Source organism: Protobothrops mucrosquamatus, unplaced genomic scaffold, assembly GCF_001527695.2.
Source record: "Protobothrops mucrosquamatus isolate PMUCROS unplaced genomic scaffold, P.Mucros_1.0 scaffold854, whole genome shotgun sequence".
Taxonomy (NCBI): Eukaryota; Metazoa; Chordata; class Lepidosauria; order Squamata; family Viperidae; genus Protobothrops; species Protobothrops mucrosquamatus.
The window spans coordinates 501,108-528,500 of NW_015387109.1; the positions used below are offsets into that span (position 1 = coordinate 501,108).

The following is a 27,393-nucleotide window of genomic DNA, read 5'->3' on the forward strand; positions in this document are numbered from 1 at the left end:
GAAACTTAAAATGCAACAAAAGGGAAAGAAAACATCTCCCCTTCTCCATAAAAACATAATGAATTTCAAACATGTCCTATTAAATGGATTTTTATTGTATAGTGCAGGGGTTGGCTCTTTTATGACTCGTGGACTTCAACTCCCAGAATTCCTGAGCCAGCATGGCTCAGCTTGGAAACCTCTCCCTTTCCCCTCAGCATGGCTGGCTCAGGGATTCTGGGAGTTGAAGTCCACGAGTCATAAAAGAGCCAAGGTTGCCTACCCCTGGTATAGTGAATGGGTGGGTGGTCATATTATAGTGAATCTGGTATGTTGTACAGTTTGTATGTACACAATTATCTTTTTGGATAACATGTTTCTTTTATTTTGGCTGGGGAATTCTGAGAGTTGAACTCCATGCACCTTAGAGTTGCCAAGGTTGAGAAACACTGATTTAAAAGGTGATTGTATGTATGTGAGTGAAAGGAAGAATGCTTTCCTCCAGAGTAGCTTTAATTATACTTCTCTTTTACAGTTGAGGTGTTGGAAGATGACAGGATACAATTATTGCAGTCCATAAATTCTATAGAAGCCCAGGTAAGCGTAGCCCTTTGTCAGGTGGTAGAGAGAATGGAAAGACAAACTACTTTTTTAAAAAATGAAACACCTTCTAAAATCTATATTTTAAGACAATAGGGTTAGAGCATAGGAATATTTTTTCTCCTTGGGGAAGGGAAGCCTCTGGGGAATCATGACTAGGCTAGGATTTTCGTTTTCAGATGATTTTTCATTAACACGATTCTGTTAAATTCATCATCCTTGAAATGCTAGTCTTGTTTTTCCACAGGTTAACTTTCTAGTACTATCTCTTTCCCTTCTACCTCTACCATCAAGAATAATTGTAGACATGGCCTTTTCTGATGTGGTTTAATCATTTCATAAATTAGTAACCATCTTCAATTTTTCTTTTCCTCCTCTTCTTCCCCCAGGGCCATACATTTAAAAAAGCAGTGCTGTTTATCTACATTTGTGGCAACATAGCATTTCTTGTCACCTTCATCACAGCAGTTGTGCAAGTATGATTCCGTAAAAGCCTTGACTATTCTAAAGAGTTTGCCACTACACTTCAAAATAGCTTCTTGCGGGATTTCATAGCTGTCAACGAAACTTGTCTTTAAGATGTGAAAACAACTTTTCAGCACACAGCCATTGAAGAGCAAACTTTGTTGGTCTTGATAAGAATCTATCTTGGGCTTCTTCCCGAGTTAACTACTTGCTTTAATGTTGTACATTTGTATTCTGTAGCTTTATCTATTACCTGAAAACTAGGAGAGGATCTTATTATGAGCCAGTGGACAATTGTTAGTTCATTTACTTACCTAAAGTTTGCTCCTCAGGTTCCAGGACATACCTGTCAGATGTGGCTGATGTTTCACACAGCAGTATTTTTTTTCTTGTGGTAAATTGTGGTCTTTGGTGACCATGTGGTCCGCAGATGATAGAGTATAATGATGAAAGAGCCACCTCTTTTGAATGTGAGGTGCATACATGCGAAAGATAACTGCATTGCAATCGCAATGCTTGTTCATCATCCCCACCTGCACCAAAGATGCTGCTGCATGTGCCTCATGTTTCACACCTTTTGTCTTCCCTCCCTCCCACACACAGATAATCACTATTTCAGTATTATGAAGCCCGTCTCCACGTACCGACATTTTTTTTTACAATTTTTTTTTTCTTGAATTTTTTTGAATTCAAGATGTTTGTAAGAGGAGAATACTCTTTTGAAGTATTTATTAAAGATTTTTAGATTGAGATGTGCAATGACACGTATTGTTCCGAGAGTGATGACAATTGTTTGAACATTGTTATTTCTTGTCACTTCTAAACACTTGAATATGTTTGTAGACTACCTCTTTCTCTTGAAAGTAACTAGGTACTATATTGTCCTCTTTAGCATGTATTTAATAAATGATGTCTAATATATTGTTGCTAAAGTTAGGATGCCCTCTAATTGTGTCCACCCATTGGCTACCCTTCTGCTGTAGACCCCTGGGGGGTGTTCTACAGGGTTAGAAGAACCTCTAGAGAAGAAGTCAGATGTATGTAGGTGATGCTGCTAGGTTTGGAAAAGTCAGGAATTAGATGGAGCTGTCTATGGAAATAGGCTAAAAATGTTAATGTAAAATTTCTGTCCACATTTTGAAATAGCAATGCAAGTTACTAGATTTCTTTGACTCTGATCCTAAAGAGGATCCAGTAAAAAGAAACCTTTCAACTCAGTCTTCTTTGGTGTCAGACTATTTCCATTACTTATTGTGCTCCATAAAAATGATGTTCGTGACCAGCAACACTGTAGTTTTATAGATGTATATTGCACACCAATGACTTAATATTTTTAATTGCATGAAATTCTTGTCCCAGTTTTTGAAGGGAATTTCTTTATAACTTCTAGACATATTACTATTTGCTGCAAATATGTTTGCCAATAAAGAGTTTGTTCACCTGTTATGTTGTCGTGTCTTCTCCAATTCCTATGACTTAGTGTTTATGTAGTGTAGTGTAATTTTGCTAGAGATTTTTCTCTAGGCAGCAACTGTACCTATCGACTATGAATCAGTGTCTGAAAACTAATAACATTAAAATACCGAATTTGTGAGAATGGTGATGTCTAGAAATGGAAAGAAGAGATTGCTCTTTAAGACATAAGGTCCCATCTAAGATTCTAGTTATTTTGAAATATGTTGGTTCCAACCTTGCTTTTAGATGCAGAAATTATTAGCAAGGTGTTCACAGCTTCCATCAGAAAATTAGAAGCAGTCTTGTGAATGATTCGCTATATACTCCTGTGTGCACCGACTAGATTTTTTGAGGAGCTGCCCAGAAAGTTAAAAAAAAAAAAGTAGAAAATGAAGTTCATTGGCTAAATTATTTCCAACCACTTTTGGCAGTAATACTTTTACTTTTCTGTCTAAGCCAGGGGTGTCAAACTGCCGGCCCATAGGCCGGATGCATCATAGCAAAACTGCGCTCTTCCCATTGCCGGCAATCGCAAAAAAGTTGCGACACGTCACGTGACGTTGTGAGTTTGACATCCCTGGTCTAAGCATTTCTGAGCCCTTTTTAACAGGCGGGCAGAAGAGTTTGAGATCATCTTTTAAAAACTACAAGTGTCTTCCTCTTGAGAATCCAAAAAGGTAAAGAGAGATCTAACTATAAGCTAAACAGGGTCATCTAGACAGTCTAAATCTGAAATAAAATCCACTGAGCAATCAGAATAAGTAGAATTCTGGGAAAAAAATTGTTTTCCTCTTCCTCCTCATATTTTTTATCACGAACATATGAGTAACATAGAAAATATTCAAAATATGTAAAGTAATTTGTAGCAGTGTATTTTAAATAGCCTTTGACTTCTTTTGGGGAGGAAGATAGCTTCATAGTCTCGTGTATGATGTATTGTTCATATATTTCCCACAAGATAAATGCATTTTAATTCCATTTTGGCCTTTTTATTAGCCATTTTCATTTCTATAGAACATGCATAGTGCCTTCTTAAGTATTTTTAGATTGAACTCTTAAATACACAGCTGAGTACTGAAATAACATTTCTACAATTGAGACACTATGTGGTGCTCTTGATTAGGTTTATAGCCATAGCTAGTCATGTTGAAGTTGTCCATAGCAGTCTAATCTTCCCAAGAGAAATATGTTTTAAAAATACATAATATTAACAAAAGCCCTAAATTACACTGAGTATTTTTTGGAACGCAAATATGAAATACTGTCTCCAAATATATAGGCTCAATCAAACTAGAAAGCCTTGCATAATACCATGATCGAACATTCTGATTTCTGGGCCACGCTGCATTCAGAAGCATCTAGCTACTAATGGCCAGATCAATTTTTAATAATCCAGTTTCTGAGTAATGATGTGTGCCTCATCTACGTACTGAGATACCGTGATGATAAATGCAGGCTTTGGTATAAAAATTGGGAGAGGTGTATACATTCCAGCTCAAAAGCAAAGTTTTATCAGAGAGCTAGAGGAAACAAACAAAAAAAACTGTTGCACAAGGATGCCTTACTGGCTACATTCCAAAGATGAGCAATAAACACAGATAGGAATACAGAATACAGAAAGCAAATGAAGGATAGAGTGGCCCCCATTTCCCAAACAATGGGGCATTTTCCAGTGTTCCAAGGAAAATGAGAAGTGGCTGCCTCTCCAGAATACATTACTATTGAGGATGTTAGGGGTGCTTTAATGGCTTTATCTACCAGCCATAATAAAGCTCTTATTCCTTACAGTGAAGAGCTGGTAAATGACATAGTTTCTGCTGGCTATGCTTGAGCTCTTCAGCTTCCAAAATCAAACACGTGGAGAATGCTTTTGACAGGTTTGAAAAACACTGCTGAAATGGAACAGAGTTTAGTAGGAATTGGAAAGTCAGTTCATATCCCATATTCCTGTTTAGGTATAGTCAGTAAGAGAAGAAGATGGATAAGACTTCTTCAACAAAATGCTAGATGCATTTGTATTGTGACACTGGCCCTTCAGCTCTTATAAAATATAACAAGGCTGACAAATTCCTAAGAAATGCCACTAATTATTCCTTGAGGAACACACTGTTTTAACAATACTTATTTATGGATCAGGGTATCCATATATCAGGACTAGCAAACATTCATTTTCCTGTAAAGTGCCATTATTCTTATGGATGTATTGTTGAGTAAATAAAAGCTACCCAGGTCCAAAACATAGAAAATTCTTCTTTTGCTTTTGTTAAACTGCCAGACTTTGAGTATTATATCACTGCAGCTGTTTAAATCACTTTTTTCCCCAGTTTTGCCATTCTCATTCTCAGAGCTGTAAAAAAAAGAGCGAAAGCAAAATATTATATATTGATACGATTGTGTAAAATTATAGTATTAATTAGTTAGAAGTGCCATACTTACCTCTTAGGATTACTCCCAGAAAGTACTGTTAAGTTAGCATAAAAGAAGACCAGAAATTAATACATGTACTATCAAGTTACAGCATAGCCATATGAGAAAGAATGGATGATATTTAAACTTTTTGTCAAGTGTATTATAGCGACAACTGAGTCTGCAATTCAGTCTACTATTCACCTAAATAATTTGGCTTTTCATTACAAGTCTAGATTTCTGCCTGTAATGAATATAAAATACAAATGTAAGGGATAGTTTTCCACTTGCACTAATATCTAAAATAGAATTACATTTTCCTATGGTATCCATCTTTCTAAAACATTTGTCCACTTTTCATGGCTTAAGCATGTCACTTAAGTTTAGAAGTACAGATAGTCCTCAACTTAACTACAATTGAGCTCCAAATTTCCATTTCTAAGCAAAATAATTGCTAAGTGAATGTTGCTCCATTTTACGACCTTTCTTGCTACAGTTGTTAAGTGAACCACTGCAGATGTTAAGTTAGTAACATGGTGGTTAAGTGAACCTGGCTTCCCCATTGACTTTGCTTGTCAGAAGGTTGCAAAAGGTGATCACGTGACCCTGGGACATATGCTGCAATGGTCTAATAGTGAAAAATGGTCATAAGTCACGTTTTTTTCAGAGCCATTGTAACTTTGAACAGTCACTAAATGGACTGTTGTAAATTGAGGACTACCTGTATGTTGGCTAAGGAATTCTAGGAGTTAAAGTCCACACACTTTAAATTTGCCAAGTTTGAAAGACACTGCCATAAAGCATTGAGTGATTCACGTTTCAGCTAGATGCCCTTTCTTAAAATCTGAATTATATATTTAAGACAACTTTAATATGAATGCTGAGGATTTTAAGCCCATCATTTCTATTTCATCAAGATGTGAAACAATTACAATGTGAAGGGGCTTTCTTACAGTCCACAGCTGCTTTCCTTTTGTTCTTACACCAAAAATACAGGTACTTTATTATACAATGTACATTCTTAGTCCATCCTATATTTTACTTTATTCCTGAGTGCCTTTTTGGCTTTGGATTTCTACAATGTAGACTATTTTATCTTTTCCAGTAAAGAGACTGCCACTGATTTCAGTGGTTATAGACAAAGGAATTTTGCTGAAAATATTCCAAGAAAAGAGTGTTACTCACTTTACAAACAACCCTTTGTACGTTGCTACCTTACTCTTCCTGGCTTTGTTTCCCTTTTAGAACAAGGAGTATAATTCTGAGATTGTTTTGGAAAATTACTCATTTCCCTGTATTCTCTGATTATTCAGTATGTGTTATGGCCGAGGGACAATGTGTGGGGAAAGCTATGAAGGAGGGGACCAAGGCAAAGGCAATTGAACTGCTTCAATAGCAAATGCTATGAGGGTATGTCTATAGCTGATGTGCTTATTTCAGTTCCACAATGCGAGCTCAGACTGGTAGGGCAATAAGGAAATTGCTGATAAAGAGAAAGCACTGACTAAATCAAAGCATACAAGTGTATTGTATGGATAAAATTAGGATACTCATTGTCTTTTGGGTTTCTTTTAAGCAGCATTACAACATTCCATATGTTAAGGGGAGAAAATAAAAAGCTACCAACTATAACTTAAGAAATATCTTACAGACTCTATCCTTCAATACTTGGGAAGTCCATAACCATGGAATCAAAGAAATACATCAGCAGGTGATCAAGTACCCTGTCATCAGTTCTTACATTATACCACACAGACTTAAGTCCTAGTCCTGTGATGGCCAACCTATGACCCTGTGTGTTAAAAGGTTACACGCCGCAACATTTTGGGTGACACGTCAGCATTCAACACTTGACAACTGTTTTTGAAAACATGCCTCGTTATTGTGTGATTTTCAAAGGCTGTGGAGATTGAATGAGAATGGGGTGTGTTCTCATGTGGCCTCTGAAAATCACATGGGAATGGGGTGTGTTGTGCTTTTGCACAATTTTTGGAAGCTGCAGAGGCTGTGGAAGAGCATTCTCTGAAGCTGCTTCAAGAACGAAGGCCTTGTGGGACCTGGAGCAGCTTCAGGTAGGCTGCAGGGGCCTGACAACAGAAAGAGAACATCGCCTGATGGTAAGATGGCAGATCCTGAGGAACACTGAGCCACAGGGGCCATTACATCATTCTCCAAGGTGTGTGTGCCTTGGGGAAGGGTGCAAGGGGATCTATTTGAGGGGCAGTTGTGCACTAGGGCTGAAGTAAAGGCTCAGACCTTTACTTCAGGCCCAGCCTTGCCATCAAGTGCCAATGTTCAGGATGGCCAAGAACAGGGACAATGGTTTCTCTCTTGTTCAGGTGTGTGGGTGTGGGAGACCCACACACACGCACCAGGAGAATCAAGCATTTTCCAAATTTTTGATGCATACATGCCGAAAAGTTCACCATCATTTTATAATCCTTTTACTAGCAACAGATGGGAAATTTGGCCCATCAAAACAGACACCTAAGCTGAGATTGGCCATACAGAGAATCTAGATTTCTAGGTATCATTCATATTTTTGTATGCAAACTGTGGTTTAGGGTTCCAAAATGTGCACAAAATTAGAACATATGTTCAAACCACACTTAGAGAAGTATCACAAAAATAGAGATTCCTGTGGAAAAGATGCTTGAGTGGTAGAAAATATATATACAGAAAATACATACAAATAGTCCTGAAATAGTCTTGAATTTGTTAACAACAGACCCTAGAAAGATGAAATATCCAGCACAAGCAATATGGAGAATGGCCTGACTTGAGTCTGGACACAAATATATTTTGATTTGAATCTGCTTGAAGACAAGTATGCATTACAGACTTGCCCAAGAACGTTTGTTTCTCAGCTTGGCTGATATTTCCTACAACTGGTGTCCCAAGGCATGCTGAATTTAATCCGGGACCATATAACAATCATGACTAATACCCGCTGCCTGATTCCCCCCCCCTCCAAAAAAAAGCTAAGCACAGTCAGACCACCACCATGAATTCCCAGGTTTGTAGGTCAGAGAGGGAAATCAAATATCACAGTAGAAGACAATGTCAAATTATTCCTATAATATTGCCAGGAGAACTTGTGAATCCAGCTGTGAAATCACTTGGAACTTAGCTCAACGCGAGAGATTCACTTCTAATCTTTCTTTTAAAGACAAATTGATGGCAGTTCAATTTCAGTTAAGTTTTACACTGTGTGAAGAACTATTTCCTTTTTTATTTCTTGAATCTCTCGGCAATCACCAAATCTGCTGCTAGATTGTCCTACAGGGAAATTCTATAGAATACTGAGGGTAATCATGCAATAAAGTATCTTCTTCAATGGTTTTGAGGACCCCATAGGTCTACTTTCCCCTCTGCTCCATCATCAAGATGGTTTAATCTAGTACCCTCTATTTAAAGAAACTAAGTCAGGTTTTAGTTATGGAAAACCCTGTTGAAGCTATACCCCTTTTAGCTTTAATTTCTTAACTCTGTTTTTTTTTACTTTTAACTTGTAAGTCTTAACTTTGTTTTTAATTTCATTTTTAACTGTGCTTTTAGTCATGTTTCTATATTATTTTACAATGTTCTTTGTAAACCATCCAGAGCCACTTAAGTGAGGTGGGTGGTGTATAAATTTGATTAATAAATAAATATGTTGGGCATTGGCTCCTTGTAGAAATATGCCCTCAGGCTCAACTATGTTCACCTCAAATGTTTAAATCTCCAGGGATTTTTTTTTCCTACCCAAAGGGAACCAAACTTGGACAGCCATTAGCTTTGCAATCTCTCACCCACTCAAGAATGTGAGGCATGTATAAGAATATGCCAGCTGTTCCTTTAATAAAAGGACATTGCTCCCTCATATACAGTATTGGTCTGCTACTATCGAGCTGCATTTTAAACATGTGACATCAAACTATAAATTGCAGACTACTGTCAAGCTCTGTGAGTCAGGCAAACTGAGAAGGAAAACCACACTGGACCAACGTGTAGGGAAATTTGCTGGTCTGCCACTGCAGGGCCACTCCAGGTTGAGGTATACCCTGGCCCAAATGCTGTGCTAACTGGGTCATACTACAGTATTGTGAAAGCTTGTGATCCACTCGCTGTTGCAATACCTTTACTATTTGTTCTGCAGAAAACAGAGTGCCTTAAAGGTTCTAAGTCCACAATGCAGGAGAGAGAGGGGGGGAGGAGAGGGGGGAGAGGGAGGGAGGGAGGGAGGGAGGGAGGGAGGGAGAGAGAGAGAGAGAGAGAGAGAGAGAGAGAGAGAGAGAGAGAGAGAGAGAGAGAGAGAGAGAGAGAGAGAGAGAGAGAGAGAGAGAGAGCACTCTATATTCTTCATAGCTATTCTAAACCCAAGGACACACTAATCGGGGTACGATTGTTATAAAACAGGAAAGATTTGGTCTTCATTTCTCAATATACTTTTTACAAAGTGTGTGCATTTGTGTGTGGAAATCTTGTCTGCAAAGAGATGTCTGCAACCTCCAAGCACTGAATGAGGCGAGAACTTGTACTATTTCATCAACACAGATTTTTCTTCCATAAAATTCTTCTTGAAAGTTCGAGAATAAATAGGGCACATGTGGTTTATTGCTAGCAAATGTAATTTTTTTTTGCTGCCTGATGAAAGAAACTTCAACTGTCGCTTTCACTTGCACTTCTCTTTCTATTCCAACCACATCATGAGTCTGAGACCTGTATCACTAGTTGGGATCTCTAGACATCTGCCGAAGAAAACATTGTTCCCTAGACATTCTAGCAATCCTTTATTTCTCGACATCGTTCCCTGTTCAGTACTTAAGCAATAATGAATAAAGGGAAGATGCTGCATCCTTTCTTTGCTTTGTCCACTAAATAGGATTAAAAGACCAATTTAGCGCCTCTTAGATGAAAAGCAAACATTTCATCTTAGACCAAATATAGGCTTGCATAAACAAAAGGCTTGATTGTATGAAGATTGTGCTACCTGTTTTGCACTCATCGAAGGAAGCTACTATTAGTTGTGTTTGCACTGACACAGAATAAAAATATGGACTCTGAAGCCACTTGATTTTAAGGCTATTACGATCTATAAAACATTTTGAATGCAAAAGATTGAAAGTGAGATGATTTCATGCAAAAGATTAGAAAATGTAACAGCTTTTATTAAAGGTAGATACACAGTCTGAGATTAATGTACAAACAGAAATGGATTTCTGTTATTTTTTTTTACTATTAAAACAGGCATTCTCTGTTAAAACATGGTCAAATTGTATATTAAAAGTTGCATTAAGTCCTGTCAAGTGAAACGGGCACTATCCAATAATGATTAAGGCAAGACATATGAGTAAATTCCAAAAATGGAAAGAAAGGTGATTATTTAATCACCAAAATGCAATCTGAATTGATTTGCCATATATTGGATAGGTGCAATGAGAATTCTTAATACTATTTTCAAAACATGCTTAAATTAGAAAGTTAAATATCTGATTTGCATTATTATTCTGATTAGATTTTAGTAATATTAAACAAACTTTCTGTTCTGACCACTTAGATCCTTCACATTATGATTGCACATTATTAAAAACTAAATGAGGCACTTAAATAAGCCTCCTCAATCTGCAGCCCTCCAAATGTACTTCATTTTCTATGATGTATAATCAACATAGTATGTTCAGCTCAACTTAATCATTGAAAATGTCAGCAAGGGATTGTGGAAACTGGGAATTCAATACATCAGGAGAATGTGAGGAAGGGTGGATTAGAATTGAGAAGAGCAGGAAGAAATTGGTTAAAGGTTGCAGATGAATCAGAATTAAAATGAAAAACAAGAAGAGAAAGAGAGCAATGTGAGTAATGAATCTGTTATATGAGAGCACAACAGTGCTGTGATTTGCCCATTTTTTTACCTGTTAAGGAAGGTTCTTCTGTTCCATCACTTGCTAAGTGGCCATCAATTTGACCATTAAAGGTAGAACAGCTCAAGCTTTCTTCCTGTTCTTTCAGTGACATGGAATTTTTGTAAAGTGGCTTGTTTATGTTGTCTCCAATAGTTTTTGTCTGTGAAACTGCACACGTCTGATTGGATGGCTGATAGACCTGGCTATAAGGACCCACCGGATGATAAAGAGGTGTCTCAATTTTTCTTTCTTCATCTTCACTGTCATCGCTGATGACAACAAGTTCCGCATGGATAATCCCATCATATCCACAGATTTTTTTATTTAGTTCATCATCATCCACATGTTGGTATCCCATGAAAATCATTGTAACTGGTTCTTCTGTATCATCCACATAACATGGCATCGCTTGGACCACACTATAATTATCCTCACCCTCTAGTGTTACCGGAGAAGAGTTTCTGATCTTCTTATCTTGGTACTCCTTTATCTTTTGATAAGGCTGAGCAGTTTCTTGTGTAGCTTCTCTTTGGACAGAAGATACTAGCTTATTTTGAGGACTAACCTGTAGGGGCCTTCCTAACTGTTGACTAACTGGATAATGAGAGTTTTGCTGGCAGCTCTTTGAAGTATCTAGACCATCTTTTTTAATATCATGCCATTTATCCTTATCAACAAGTTCATTAGAAAAATTGTCAAGGTGGCTGATCTTATTCTGGATATTATCTTTTCCACCATTTGCCTCTTGGATGAATTTATTCTTTTGAGGCGTTCTGGGTCTGCAAAACGGGTTGGCATATACTGGCTCATGATATTCAGTGGGAGACTTGGATTGTTTCTCAGTTGCTTGTCGTAAGATATCCTCCACTTCAATTGGGGCAAGGTCATCCACATCATCATTCTTTATGCTCCCATTGGCACACACTGCATAGACCGACTTTCTGCCATCGTCATACACTTTGACTCCTGCTCCTTTAAATTCTTCTGAAGGAAGGGGTATTGTTGACAAAACTGTACTCTCTCCAGTCTTCATGTCTTTTTTTACTTTAATTTCCATAGCAAACAATGCTGTAGGGAAAGAAGCAAGCAACCTTTTAAAAGGCAATTAGCTAATGATATTGTCAGGTCCAACCCTAGAGATGACACAGCAAAATCCAATCCACTTTAATCCTTTGTTTGCTTACGCCTAATGGACAGAATCTTGCCAAACTAAAGCTATAACTTTCTAACCTAAAGATATAGATATATCCCGAGAAATTCTAGGCTGTGGCTCTTCCCCCTTCTGTATCCAGCTCAGAATTGCACAGTGTCTTAATCTCGCCCTTTTTCTGGGAAAGCTCTCTGTTGCCAACAGTGTCCTCCACTGCTCCTCCGGGTGCATATTGCATTACAAATAAACAACTTAAAAATCTATAGGAGATAACAACAGATCTGTATGCCAGCAAAGTAGGCTGAATAATTTCAAGCCTTGTGTGTGGGGAATTTCCCCTATCCCAGTTAGCTCTTTACTTACAGTTCTTTTTCTCCATATAGGAAGTAAATTACAGTATACTAGGACAAAAACTGCTAGGAAGTGGGAAGGAGTCAACACTAGGGAAAGATTGAGCACTTTCATCCAATCTACCTGCTTCTTCCAGTTTATGTCGCACAAATCCTCTTTATTTAAATAAAGTCCAATTTAGCTCTATTTGATTTCACCTAAGAGGACATTGAGGAAGTAAACATAAGGCACATTTCCTCCTTATTTTCAAAGTATCTTTTCTACAATTGCCCTGCTGTTCTTACTATGCATTAAAGATTAGAATAAGGTAGGGCAGATGGCTTTGTTTGCATTGTTGAAATATCAGTATAATACAATGTGACTTTGTATAGGCTCAGTTTTATTGTAATAAAATTGAGCCTATACATATAGGCATCTGGTAGAAGCCATGATGGCATCATCACATGCATTATGATGTAAACATATAAATAGTGCAATTTCACAAATGACAAATCTCATATCATGTTGCCAATGATGAAATGACATATATATTTGCTCTTCTTGCCTCCCCTGAGGATGACCCTGTTGTAGTTCTGTGATACAGTGCTGATGGACAAATTTAAAATGATGGGTTTGTGTGTGTGTGGGTGAGCTTTGTAAACAATTTAAATGAGAACGTGAGTCAGCTTCGCAAAGAAATCTATGCAAGTTAACATGCCAAACATTTACCAGTAAATCTGTTTACCCAAAATACTATAAATCATTTGTGATCCATCAATTACTAGGAAATAGAAAATTTTGTGTTTTTTGCAAGAGCTATAATTTGGTGGCCCATCTCCTGCCAAAAAAATTGGATTCCGTCTGAAGCTTCTGCAACTATCTCTAGCTACTGCAGTGTGTCCTGATTTTCTCAAGTGAATGTCTTCCAGATGTGCTGGATTACAACTCTTGAGAATTTTAATTCATACTGGTTGATCTTCTGGAAGTTGTAATCCAACATATCTAGAAGATACCAGTAGCTGGGCAAAGCCAAATGCAGATAATAGAGGGCTAGACAGTCATATGCAGCTCTCAGAAATGGTTGGAAAGCAGCCTGCAATAGTTTTAACTTCTTCCAATCTGAAAAAAATAAAATAAAAAAACAAGAAGAGGAAACCTACCTTGGCCTGATCTGCTGCCATTCCTACAGCAAACAAAAATCCCCTTCCCCATTTTACACACACATGCACACTAAAGAGAATTTCATAGCCTAATGCTTTCATGACAACTCTTTGTGCTGAAAAGAGGAGACAAACTGACACAACATTTCTTAGTTTCATTCATCCCTGTTCTTTTGCTTAGGCTGCTAAAGTTGAACTAGTTACCGCCAGCTTCATCATATGTGAGCTAAGAATAAATCTGAGATCTCCAGCATTAAATATATATTTTGGGGAAATGTGAACTTGTTTCACAGTAAAGCCGAATCCACATGTGGAAATTCATCAGTTTAAGCCCTCCCAAGTCATAATTTCTTTTAATGTGGTTACGTGGAATGGAATGCATCTAGAAGGGCACCGAGTTAGAAAATGCTGGTTCTGGTGAATTTTTTTTATGAACTTATGAAATAATAACCAGCAACAACCATGTGTGCTATTTTTATGACACTTGGGTTGTTTTCAAAATGTAAGACCATACACAGGGTTTTTCCTTGAATTGGACTATTAATCTGTACCTTTTCGATTTTCTTCTTCATTGTCTGTTTGCAGAGGGCCTGCCTTTTTAAGTGCAGAAGGTCTGAAAGGTTTTGGAAGGTCTGGTATGTTGGCATATATATAGTCAGCTGGCTCTATAAAAATGGATAGTTAATTAGTACATATATCACTTCTGCTTCTGCATAAAATAATTTGATAAGTATAAGAGAAATATACCTTCTGTAGTCTCTACTCTTTCCACTTTCACGGACTAAAAAAAAAGTAACAAAGAATTCTGTGATTTTTTCCATCATTTAAAGAATTACAATACAATTGATTATTACTTTTTATTAGGTTAATCTGATATAACCAATTCCATATGGTGACTCAGGAATATATCCCATGGCACAGTTTTCAATAAATGTGCATAAGATCTCAGCTTTCAAAGTAATTGGGATTGAAAAATAATTTCTATAAAACAGAGAGAAGCAATATTTTGGTACCCAAGGGTCATGTTTTAATAGGAAGTGAGGAAGGGGGACGGAGGTTGAAAAGTGAGTGGAACCATATTTTTGGAGAAGAAAATTTCCTGTGTCCTTGCCGCAATTATACGGGCTGTTCTATTGCTTTTTTTAAAAATTGTTCACAAACTTAGTGTTATCTGACATTATTGTGTGTGTCATTTCCAGTCAATAACACAAGTTTTTCCATCCATGTCTCTGTACTACTATATTCTCAATAAAATTGAGAAGTTTCCACACTGTGCCAATTGCATAATACTGTATTTGAGTTTCAGAGCAACCTTCTGTGTTTGTTCAGACTTCTTCCCCTGAAGGATGAATAAATATACATCATTCTTTTTCTTTCTTTTGGGGTTTGGAAAGAGCAAGGGAACATACTCAAATGTTCTTGACTTTTAAGTAATATACAGTTATTAGTTAAGGTCAAATAATTTCATGTTGCAATAATACTTCAGTGCGTGTTCTTGACTTTTAAGTAATATACAGTTGTTAGTTAAGGTCCAATAATTTCATGTTGCAATAAATACTTCAGTGCATACCACAAAGTACAAGTATATGCTGCTACAGGGTTAAAATAGAAATTTAGGGGGAAAAAATTCTTATAACGTGGAACAGATTTGGCAGTGCTAAAAAATCCAGGCTTGGTAATATAACTGGATTGATCCTGACATTTACTTTGTGTACAGTATCTGATCCTGAGCTTCACTTTTGTAAGTTTTTTGGTATTATTAATTTCTAGTGCTGTGCATCAGATTGTAGCCTTGAATATTTCCTTGCTTTCATCCCTGTGCCTACCTTAAAGTTCATTTGTTATTTTTGACAGATCAATTGACTGTATCAGCGGCAACAGGATTTCAAAATTAGATGCTGACCTTTATAATATCTTCCGTGGTCCTTTCAACAGATTTCAGTTTCTTCAAAATGGCTTTTTCTTTTACCGAAATTGTCAATTCTTCTTTCTCAAGAGCCTCAATTTCTTGCTCAAGCCTGCATAAATGTAATATTAGATAGACCCCAGATTAACAGTAATGAATACATGACAGAGAACCATTTTTTCTCAATTTGGCACTTGCTGGAGATCAACTCCTAGAATTTGAAGGCTTTGGAAATTGTGGGAACTGCATTCCCAACTCAGAAAAAGTCTGTTCCAGAATCAGGATTGCCCCAAGATAATTCATTGCCTGCTTCCATGTACAATATCCATATACAATATCAGGAGCCATGGTGGCCCAATGGTTAGAATGCAGTATTGCAGGCTAATTCAACTCACTGCCATTGGTTTGATCCCGACTGGCTCAAAGTTGACTCAGCCTTCCATTCTTCTGAAGTCAGTAAAATGAGGAGCCTGATTGTTGGGGGGCAAAATGCTGACTCTGTAAACTACTTAGAAAGGGCTTGTAAAGCACTGTGAAGCAGTATATAAGTTTAAGTGCTATTGCTATTGCTATATACATAAACTAGGAATCCCTGTATCCTGTTATTCTCTCCAGTTAGTTTGCATTAATGTCTCTTTGTCAGGATCAAGAGTCGTGGTGGTGCAGTGGTTAGAATGCAGTATTGCAGGCTAATTCTGCCGACTGCCAGCAGTTTGATTCTCACCAGCTCAAGGTTAGGGTTAGGCTCAGCCTTCCATCCTTCCGAGGTTGATAAAATGAGGAACCAGATTGTTGGGGGGCAAAATGCTGACTCTGTAAATTGCTTAGAGAGGGCTGTAAAGCACTGGGAAGCGGTATATAAGTCTCAGTGCTATTGCTGTATCTAGCTGAACTAGCATTTCAAACTTTAACAGGACATCACCATGCCATGTTTAATGGGAAACAGAGTTTGGAGAAAAAATGGTGGTAGGCTACTGTCACTATCCCTCCATCTCATCTACCAACTTTTACTGCAGGAAGCAGACACCTTATTCTGCAAAGTGGCTAGGTGGACTCTGCCCTAACATGAGGTTGATTCAAAACTTATTTGATTAAATCAGGAGCAGGCAACCTTTTGGTGCCAGAACCTGCACTGAATACAGGTAGTCCTCGAGTTATGACCACAATTGAGCCCAAAATTTATGTTGCTAAGTGAAACATTTGATAAGCAAGTTTGCCCCACTTTACATTTTTTCTTGCCACAGTTAAGTGAATCACTGCAATTGTTAAATTAGTAACACCGTTGTTAAGTGAATCCGGCTTTTCCCATTGACTTTGCTTGCCAGAAGGTCACAAAAGGGAATCCCCTCACCCTGGGACACTGCAACCGTCATAAATGTGAACCAGGTGTCAAGCATCTGAATGTAAATCACATGGCCATGGGGATACTGCAATAGACATAAGTGTGAAAAATGGTCATAAATCACTATTTTCAGTGCCATTGTAACTTCAAATGGTCACTAAATGAACTGTTTTAAGTCGAGGACTACCTGTATTTCTAGGGCAGCCAAAGACCACAATGGATGGGGGAAGAAGTAAAATAGCCCTAGGCCGTGTCATATATCTGGTCCTAACACAGATTTTTTATTTTTTCCTTTGACTGAGAAGAAAGTTTGACAGGTAATCTTCATTTTTTTTAACAATACAATTTTCACGCATATCCCCAAATGGTAGAAAACTTTTGACAGCAATTTTTGATTGAGAAAGAGTTGGGGAAACAGATGAAACTCTTGTTACTTAGATTGCCCAAATCCAGCACTCGTTCATATGGAGAAGCTGTGACAGACAAACCTTGCTTTGTTTATAGCTATGACACTAGTAATGCTTTTTTTGTTGCTGTTATTGTTGCATACTGAATATTGTTGCGTATTGATTGGTTCAGCTGCTGGCCCAAAGGAAACACAGAGAATATGATTTGGCTTTGTGTTCGCTCATTAGCTGCAACACAGGCAGTTTCCCACTTTCAGGAACTCTTGGCACCTGGGATTGTCCTCACTTTTTGAAGCAAAGGCATGCGGCGGCTTGCTGCAGTATCCTTGCAACAAAAGCAGCAGCTTTGCAGAGCCCCTGAAGAGGGCTGGGTAGGCTTTGTCCTTGTGTACAACACTCCCCCTCCCTCCAACATGGCTAAGTCAACACAAGAGCTATGAAGAGGGCAGGGCACCTGTTAGCCTCTTAAAATATTATTTTAGTTACAGGGTAAAATAATATAGGCTTAAGCAGGAGGGCAGAAGATGAGGGCAATCATGAGAACTCTAGGCTGTGGTGAAAAATACTGGTGGCAGTTCAAAAGGAAAAAAATGGTAGATTACTGCAATTCTCTCTACATGAGGCTGCCCTGGAAGACCACCAAGAAACTTCAAGTGGTCCAGACGGCAGCAGCGTGCACAGTAATGGGGCCCCTAGGTTTGCCTGTGTAATACTTCTGTTGCGCAAGTTGCACTGGCTCTCAATTTCTTTATGGGTGCAATTCAAGGTATTGGTCATTACCTTTAAAGTAGGGCCAGGCTATCTGCTGAATGTCCTTTCCTGAAGGACATCTAACTCATCTCACAGATCAGATAGGGTGGGATATGCTCCTGGTCCCTTCCCCCAAATATTATCATATAATGGGAGCTAGGAGCATGCCTTTTCTGTGGTAGCCCCTGCCCTATGGACACTCTGCCCCCTGAGGTTTGGTAGAAGCCTGCAGAAATTTGTTAAACAAAATCTCAGCCTACATCCCATTATTTATCTTCTAAGGATCTGAACTACTGAGGAATTTTTCAGTAATGGACCAAGGTGATGGAAAGAAATATTTTCCATTTTATATTTTGGACAGTCCCTTTTGTATGCCAGCACTGTAGAAAAACCTGACGTAAAAAATATACATTTCTTTGCACCACTGAGGCATTCTCTTGGAACTGAATTGCTTTTATTTGGCATAATTACATTTGTTTTCAGCTGCCAATGTTTATCTGAAAATGGATTATTGGATGGAGAGTGTCAGTGTAAAAGTGATTTGCATTGGTGACATATTCTACCAGAATTAGAATCGGTTGGTATTTATCTTATTAAAGTGTGCTCATAGAGCACGGAACACAGTAAAATCAATACTGAATTGTGTGGTATGTCTTGTGCTCTGTTCATAGGGCTTACATTTCATTTGCTCTGTGATGATATAGACCTAGGAGTGTAGTGAGTGCCTGGCAACCTTTCTGATTTAAACCTGATGACATTTTGCCAGGAATCAGTCGATATCTACTCCAAGAAAAGGCATATTGTAAATATACACCAAAACAAAACCATTCCAGAACAGAGAATAGTTTGGAATAGGTTTGCATGTGAAAGTTCAGGATCGAACTAAAAGGAAATATGGGCTAAATACCAGAGGTTAGCAAACCAATGTTTCCAGGTGTTTTGGATTTCAATAAGCAAATGGCCGATAGAAATGCACCGTGAGAGTTGTAATCCAAAACATAAGAAGAATACTAGGCGTCTACTCTTGCATTAATCTAACACACAGCTATCAGTTCTCTAAGAACAATGGGTTTTCCTGGAGCTGTTTTCTACCCAATAGCCTGGGAAAAGGAGAGAAGAATACATTGCTTTTTTATATCATTCAAAGGCATTAGCCAGAACTTAAAGCACGGAACAGACTATCTGGGATATCCAAGATCTGTTTTTTTACATTAATTCCCATTAATGTAACCCAGAATGGCCGGTGACTATAGATTATAAGAGCTGTAATTTAAAGTAAAAGAGTTTTTATTCCAAGCAGGAGAGGTCTCATCAAATTTGGGTACCAGAAAAAATTGTGTGTTGTTAAACAGAGATAATGACCTATTACCACAAACTAGGTTAGGGTTGAGGTGCTTTTTAGTTACATTTTCTGACTTCTGAAAGGAAAAAAAACAACAAGGAAAGTTCAAGATCCTGGCTTTGGAGTAAAAAACAACTGTTTATAGATGGGATATCTATACCAGTCATCAGAACAGATTAGAAAATTTATTATTATTGGGAATACTGTTCTGCTTTGCTTTTTCTACCTTGGTGGTAGGAAGTTTGTTTCTGCTAAAATTCAGGTTTTTAATGTTAAGCAATTCCAATTTCAATTTAAATCAAAACAGCTTTTAAAGTTAAAAATGATCTCCAAGAAAATAATTTCCTGCATGTTCTCTTAAATGTTTTAAGTGGTTTCAAATACTATTACCTTTAAGACTGGAAATCCCTTTTAAAACTCAAGACTTACTGTCTGCAGTAAAATATGGCTCCAAATATTACGTTTTTAAAAATAGAAGCAGGTTAGTGCTTGAACGTTCAAATGATAGTTTCACCTGCTTTAGAATTGCATGATTAAGAAAACTTCCCATGTTGGTTTGATAGTGGACTATTTTTTTCAATGGGGTTATAAATCTCCTTCCCTTATGGGATATCTTTATTCAAGAGACAATAGAGGACTTGTTGTTATGGAAATGTGACACCAGTTATATTTCCAGGTGGCCTTTTATTTAAAAAATCTTAATACTGGATCACTTTTAGTAAAATTAGATCAAATGTCTTACCATCACCTAGCTGATGGTATATTTGCCGCACAAAGATTTGGACATTGCAATAGTACCAAGATAAAATTTAGGCAGCGTATTCTATTGGTTTATCATTTTTATATGGGGTCTCATTTTGATCTGGCCTTAGTTAGCCTTAGCAGATCTAATTTTGTAAAGTTTTTGCTGTCTTGTTACTATCAGATTTTTTATGTTAGCTATCAAACTCATGATTAAGTTAATACATTATTAGGAAAGATTGAAGTTTTTAATAATTGACCAGTGCTTAACATTTTCTGCTTATGCTTTTCTGCATTGCCTAGTGTAATAACTTTAGTTCTTTTTGTACTCTGTTCTGTTTCATGTTAGATGTCTTGACTGTAAAGTTAGTATTATTATTAAGTAGCTGGCCCAATAAATATTAATCCTGTTAGGAAAAAAAAAATTCTGATCCCAAGGGTTTATATTCCTACACCAATAAGGAAGACAATGTATGTTGTACCTGAGAATATTTTGTTCCAGTTTCTTAATTCGGTGCTGATCTTCTCGATGTTGGTTTTGCATTTCTTTTTGTTCTTCTGGAGTAAGGGTGCTTAATCCATCCCAGAGCCATTTCTCACGCAGAGCTTTTTTCTACAGATATATTTAAAAATACCGATTAAGAATTTCATCTGTCTATCATACTTTTAGCACATGTTGCCATCATAGCTAGATGTCAGTTCTGTCCTGAAGTATAAACAGATGAATGGTATCATTTGCTATCATTATCAAGTTCAAGTTACTCAAGTTCCATGAACTAATTTGTTATCTCCTTTTTTTACCTCTTCCCCTTCTGTAGGAGGCAGGAACAGCTGGACAGGCATAATCTTATTTCATTTGTATACAGGTAGTCCTCGACTTACAACAGTTCATTTAGTGACCATTAAAAGTTCCAACATCACTGAAAAAAGTGATTTATGGAAATCATATATTTCACACTTATGACCATTGCAGTGTCCCAGGATCATGTGGTCACCTTTTACAACTTCTGACAAAGTACAGTCAGATTCACTTAAAAGCCATGTTACTAACTTAACAATTGCAGTGATTGACAACTGTGGCAAGTGAGGTGGTAAAATGGGGCATAACTCACTTAACAAATGTCTTGCTTAGCAACAGAAATGTTGGGCTCAATTGTGATGGTAAGTCAAGGACTACTTGTAATTTCCTACCATTTTGGTGTGATGGTCTTAAGCAAACTACCATGTGAAGTTTCTGGAAAAAACCCCTGATTATTTTGTTTAGCTTGAGAATGGAGCATGGCCAAGAATGCCAGACATTTTTTTAATGAATTCTGATATAAATAGCTCAATCAATTCCACTAAGTACAATGAAGCAACCTGCAGAGTAGGAACCTGTGGATTTTCAGATCTTGCTCAACTGTAAATTTCAGAGGACTCAGCCAGTACAGCTAATGCTGGGAGCTGCAAGTCATCAAAGCAATGGGAATCACAGATTCCCTCTCCTCTTGCGTCATGCTGACCTGTGTATTTGTAAGGTTCAAAGATGAGACAATAACAAAGGGAGGGAGACTGTTTTATGTTCCTTATCGTCTAATCATGAGCCCTTCAAGAATAATGCATCTCCATGAGCTCAAAATAATTATGCCAAAAGCTGAGTGATGAGAAACGCAGCAAAATTAATCTGAAAGAAGTGAAGGAGGGGAAAATATAAATCAGAAAAGCAGTGGGAAAGAGTAAGGTGTATGAAGAAAGACAAAAACGCCTATGATAGATGTCTCATACCTTTCCTCAATCATCCCTTGAACTGGCTCAACAGGAAATGTAATGTATTTGGAGATAAAATGCAATCTATATATTATTTCATTCACATTTAGGTGAATTCTCATGTATACATGGAAGCAGATGAGAAACGTGTCTGAACTCTGTGTGTTATGCCGTGCCTTCTTAAATATCATGACATCTTGCAATATATTACACCAAAGAGAAGATACTAATATTGAGTGATAAGCTAAGACACTCAGAATGACATGAACGGCAGAAGACTACATTTGCCTTGTGCAGATCACATTCCACTTCACGGCTATTACTGTTGGTAATAGCATGAACTCCTGCCATTAAGACCTCATGCATGCATGGGATGTGTGCAGTCCCCCAAACTAGCCAGAAGCAAAGAATTCCTGTAGTTCTTCCTCAACCCAACATTCCATAAACTGAAATAAATCTTGCCTGGGGTTAGCTGTGTTTCTGGTGTTCTGTATTATATTTTAAAGAAATGTTTAAAGCAAAAATATCTTAGAAAGCCTCCTTTGAGACTCTACCTCCTGCTGGATTTTTTTTTAAATTACTGATCAGCTGTTTTAGCTTTGGTGTGAAAAATGTTATTTTTGGTTGGAAAAAGTGATAGGATAAAGGGGTGCAACAAATAGAGCTTCATACTTTTATAGGTTCATAATTCATAGGGTGGAACTAATGGATTAAGGGCTTGTCAAAGTGTATTCTGTTAAAGTGACCAACTTTTTTACAATGAGAAGGAGGACACAAATAAATTGAAGAAAAAAAAGTGAGTCTAATGCGTGCGTGTGTGCCGTGTCGTGTTTCAGGAAGACGTAAACAAAGCCACTTGTGTGCGGTGCACTCTTGCGCGCGGCGGACTCTCTCAAAACAATTCTCCTGTGCAGAGCGCATGCGTCTCATAATCGCATCTCACCGCACTGTATTGAGCCTTGACGAATTGTCATGTCAAATACAAATACGTCACATCACACGCAATGGATCGGATCGGCATCGATCGAATACAGAGATTTACAGATTAGTCTTCAAATATCGAAAAGGAGGACATGTAGGAGGACACTTTTAGAGAGAGGACAGAACTTACAAAAGAAGGACTGTCCTCCCTAAAGGAGGACGGTTGGTCACCTTAATTCTGTGGAACTTCCAAGGTTCCTTGAGAATTTGGTTCGGTGAGAGATTAAGGACCAATAAACAAAGGCCCCCAATAAAGCCAATTTTTTATTAGTTAGACCTTTGCTTTCTGATCAGTGGCCTGGGGTTCTTTTTTTTAAACAAAAGATTATATTGTATGTCTGCCCAGCAATCAAGGAGGTGTACGACACCTCCTTGGAAGGTTGTGCTTGGCAAATATTTGCTATGCAGCAATCCAAAGAGGGCCTTTTTAATATTGATTTTGATTTCTATTCATTTATGATTGATATTAAATCCAATTAACTGGCAAAATGAACATATCTTCTTGTTCCACCAAACTTTAGGATAAATTTAAGCTGCTGTGTCAGTTAGTATGCTGCTGTTATTGTCTTGGTCTTTAATTTTTATCCTTTTGCCCAGTTCTAACTTCTGAACTTAGTGTTCTTTATTGCTTTGTTTTATCTGCTCAGGGATTTCTTTTAATGAAACATGGACTTAAATAGTTACAAATAAAATATATTAGATGGGATGTTTTTATTTTGCAAGTGTCTTGTCCTCAGTCCCGTGAAATCTTCTTTAGTTCTTAGGAGGTTTTGTTTTTAATTAAAGGGCCTGCCCTGAGGTTATGGAAAGCTAGCAAAGCTCACCTTTCCTGATTGGTCATCCCCTGTTTCTTGCCCTTCCCATCCATACAGGAAAGGCAAGCCTCATTAGCTGGGTCCCTTCTTCACATTATCTTCTTTGATCCTTTCCTTTTTTCTCATCATATTAGCATCATAGCTCTGATATCACACTAATAAAAACAGTGGGGAACAAAGTGTTGTTCGTAACATTTTCAGATCAGTGGAACACATGTGGCACCAAAATAAGCCAACATTTTTGTGGGTGACCTAGAATTTTAATTCTTAAAACCATCCCTTTGAGATTTATTGTTGACATTTCATATGGACCCATGGAAATGAATCATCAAATCTGTCATCAATCTCAGCCTTTATCTTAAAATCAATCCATTCCTTCATGTCGTGATACAATTCACAATGGGCATGTTAATGCCACACCACGCAGGAAAGATCATATGAATTTTACATGCTTCTGGCTTCCATCCAGAACACACCACACAACCTGTTTTTTGTAACCAGGCTCTAAATTATATCTACATTTGTCCTGACCCACTTAAAGAGATGGCCAGAAAATGGAATTAACCCAAGCTTTGGGGAGACTATGAACAATCCACCAAATGAGATCAACAGACAAATCAATATAGTCAAACTGATATTCAAGAGAACCTCTTAAAGACAGATTACAGAAACAGAACAAAACACATCATCTACAGCACACAGCTCAAATAATTGAAATGCATAATTTAAAAGAGTCTGTACTTTCTCAGGTATTGTGTGGCAGGAGTATTTATACATAACTAAGCATCCAGCCTGAAGCAGATTCTCACAAGTATCAAGATTTAACAAGACAGTGATACCAACATGGAAATCAGACCCTGTAACAAACTCACATTTACATATCACTCCTTTAAGCCAACAATACCATCACAGGTCTCAACATGAGATTAGAGAAAGAGTGTGTGAAAGTGTGTTAATGTGATACCGTATATGTCATTATATGCTAGTAATGCTTCTCTGGATTTACATTAAGAAAATAAGCCAAATTTGTGTAACAGGATTAATGGACACAAAATTTAACATCAGAACTCAACATAAGATAAAGTAATAGCAAATTATTTCAACCTCCTAGGGCATTCCATAGCTGTTTGGGAAAAAAAGGAACTTTAACTACACAATTAACAAGAGACTGTGGAACTCGCACACATAGAAATCTATCTTAGAAAGTCTCAATAGACACAATGGGTTTTTTTAAAAATTACATACTACAATTGTTAATTGATAAAATTGTTTGAAATCACTTCCACGTGTTATCTGCTTCTGAATAACCACCATGTCAACCCAATTTAAATCCTAGATCAGTTTAGTTGTATTATGCATCTGAAGTGAAATGAAATAAAATCCTTTAAATTTATGCCTTTCAATAAAATTTGTTAGGTCTAAAAGGTGCTATTAGACTCTTGATTTTGGCTACTATAGATTAATAAAGCTCTCCTCCTCCAGTTCAGAGGAACTGAATTTGGATAGCTCTTGAATTTGCCTGAATCAAGATGTTTAGGCTGTGGATTTTTCTGAATCTGAATCTGATGTACACCCCTGTCTCTGACTAGTGTACTACTATTGTTGTAATATCCCTGTGGTCTTGTTTTGTTCTCCTTCCATTCCTGCCAAAGCTTTAGATTTAGGAGTTTCCTGTTTTTTTAAAAAAAACAACAACAACACATATTTGTTAGGGAATTAAACATCCAAGCAGCTGAACTATCCTGAACGGGTTAAGAATCGAATTCTGAAGTTGTACAGCAACTACAATTCCATTTATTCTTCTATTTTCTGATTGGGAGAAGATAGCCTTCCACAGTGAATCCTAAAATGTCTTCTGCGGTTGCCTAATCAGAGATGGAAAACTCAAGAGCTAGTCTGAAAATATTGTTTCCTGCTTACACCAAAAGATGCTAAAATCTTTTCAGGAAAGATAATCCCTTTTGTGAAAATCATATTGTAAGGGAAAGCAACAAAATTGATTTGTTTCTTCAACCTTACCCAAATGGTTGCTTTCCTCCCATTGAACATTTTAAGGAGCCCTGGTGGCACAGTGGTTGAATGCAGTATTGCAGGCAAACTCTGCCCACAGCCTGGAGTTCGATTCTGATAGGGGTCAAGATTGACTCAGCCTTTCATCCTTCTGATGTTGGTAAAATGAGGAGCCAGATGGTTGGGGGCAATATGCAAATAATGCTTACATTGTAAACTACCTAGAGAGTGCTGTAAACCATTATGGGGAAGTATAGAATCCTAAATGCTATTGCTATTGCTAAGTCAAGATTTGTTATTCCTCCCAGTTCCCCATATCTACAAAACATACCATTGTCAGGCATAAAGAATCAGGATCATTCATAAGGTTGCAGCATAGATGATTTATTCAAGCCTGTACACAAGAATCTGGTCAACTAAAGTTCAACAATAAATTGGCACCAGATAAGGGTAACAGAATTCAGGAGGCGTTGGACTTGGCCTGCTTGTGGGAATGCAATGACTCTAAGCTGATGATGTCTTTAACTCCGTCCACCAGTTCTGCTTGCTCTTCTCCTACATCAGCAGACATGATTAAAGGAGGACAAATTGCCTTTATATAGGCTGAACTACAGCTTGCATCTCCCAAATTGATGCTGCATTCACTATGGTGCTAGGGCGATTAATCTGCAAAATGGACAACAATTTCATGTACTTCAGATGTTTCTTCAAAACAGCAATCAGGAACCTAGCCGTGAGATGCAATATTGGCGGGAGAGCAAAACATTGTTTCCGGTTTTTCAACATGTAACCAAGAGGGGATCTGATCTTTCTTTATTAAAACAGCTGTTCAATTAAATTCCAATTCTCTCAGTGATTCATTGGTTTTTAATTATGTCTTTTACAAAGAAATATGTCTGGCTGTTCTTTAATTACATTTTCTTGAAACAGTATAAAAGAACCTAAAACTCTGCATAATAAAATAATTGTTATTATCAATATTTTAAATCCCGTTGGATAAAACTGGAAATTATGACTGTGATAATATAGAATGTTAAGTTTTATGTTAAAAAAAACACCACAAATCTATTTAATATAGAGCAGACTGTTACTAAATTATGACAGTAAGAACAAGGTGTAGCTTTTGTTTAAATGTTAAATATAATCAGGGTTTCTGACAGAATTGATGAAATTTAAAATATTTATAATGAGCATAATAAATAAAGAAACATATCCAGACCTAATAGTAAACCACAAATGATATAGGAAATCTGTAAGATACGTTAAGCTTGATTATTATGATAATGATGCCAATTTGGGCTAATAGGTCATTCACCAGGCTAAAAACCAGTAGACTGAGTTCTACTCCCACTTTAGGCATTAAAGCTGGCTAGGTGACTTTAGGCCAGTTGGGACAACAGGAGAAAAAAGGAGTATTGGGTATTTTCGGCACCTTGTGCTACCTATAAAGTAACTCGGGGAAAAAAAATCTAATAAAGGCTAAAATTAGTGGAAAACTATATTTATGGTAGAATCTATATATGTTCTAAAAGGATAGACACAAACAAATCCAGAGGGTGGCTTTCAATATGGTAAAATGATTTCCTAGACAGTAGATAATTTTTCATTCTTTTTCTAAAAAAAAAAAAAAGACTTCTGTCTTGTGGAATTTCATTAAGTGGACCTTAATGAAATGACATGGAAGTCTTTTTTAGATGTACCGCTATGTCTATATGTGTTTCATGACCTGGTATGGAAAGGGGAAAGTGGTAGACTGTGAAGATGATGACTTTAACGGGGATGTGCAGAAACTGTTGTCTAAGCAGAAGGGACTGAAATGTTAATAAGCCCAGAACAGTGAGATAACATTCAGAAATGGATCAGGCAGGCGCCTCACTGAACAATAAGGAGGAGGTACAGCACACACACAGTCAGAATTGCAAG

The 27,393-nt window shown here is 37.4% G+C and overlaps 2 protein-coding genes across 2 annotated transcripts in view; one reads left to right on the plus strand and one right to left on the minus strand.

Moving 5' to 3' along the window:
* Positions 1–2,490, plus strand: part of FRRS1 (ferric chelate reductase 1) — a 35,020-nt gene extending 32,530 nt beyond the window's left edge. Inside the window, exons 15-16 of the mRNA XM_015819064.2 lie at positions 515–576; positions 969–2,490. Coding sequence (XP_015674550.1) covers positions 515–576; positions 969–1,061 — 155 coding nt within the window. The 3' untranslated portion in view covers positions 1,062–2,490. The remainder of the gene's footprint in view (positions 1–514; positions 577–968) is intronic.
* A 911-nt stretch (positions 2,491–3,401) lies between these two features.
* PALMD (palmdelphin) overlaps positions 3,402–27,393 on the minus strand; it is a 31,916-nt gene continuing 7,924 nt past the window's right edge. The window contains exons 3-8 of the mRNA XM_015819056.1: positions 20,401–20,531; positions 15,334–15,448; positions 14,178–14,211; positions 13,982–14,095; positions 10,800–11,858; positions 3,402–4,846 (exon numbers count right to left, since the gene is read on the minus strand). Coding sequence (XP_015674542.1) covers positions 4,803–4,846; positions 10,800–11,858; positions 13,982–14,095; positions 14,178–14,211; positions 15,334–15,448; positions 20,401–20,531 — 1,497 coding nt within the window. The 3' untranslated portion in view covers positions 3,402–4,802. The remainder of the gene's footprint in view (positions 4,847–10,799; positions 11,859–13,981; positions 14,096–14,177; positions 14,212–15,333; positions 15,449–20,400; positions 20,532–27,393) is intronic.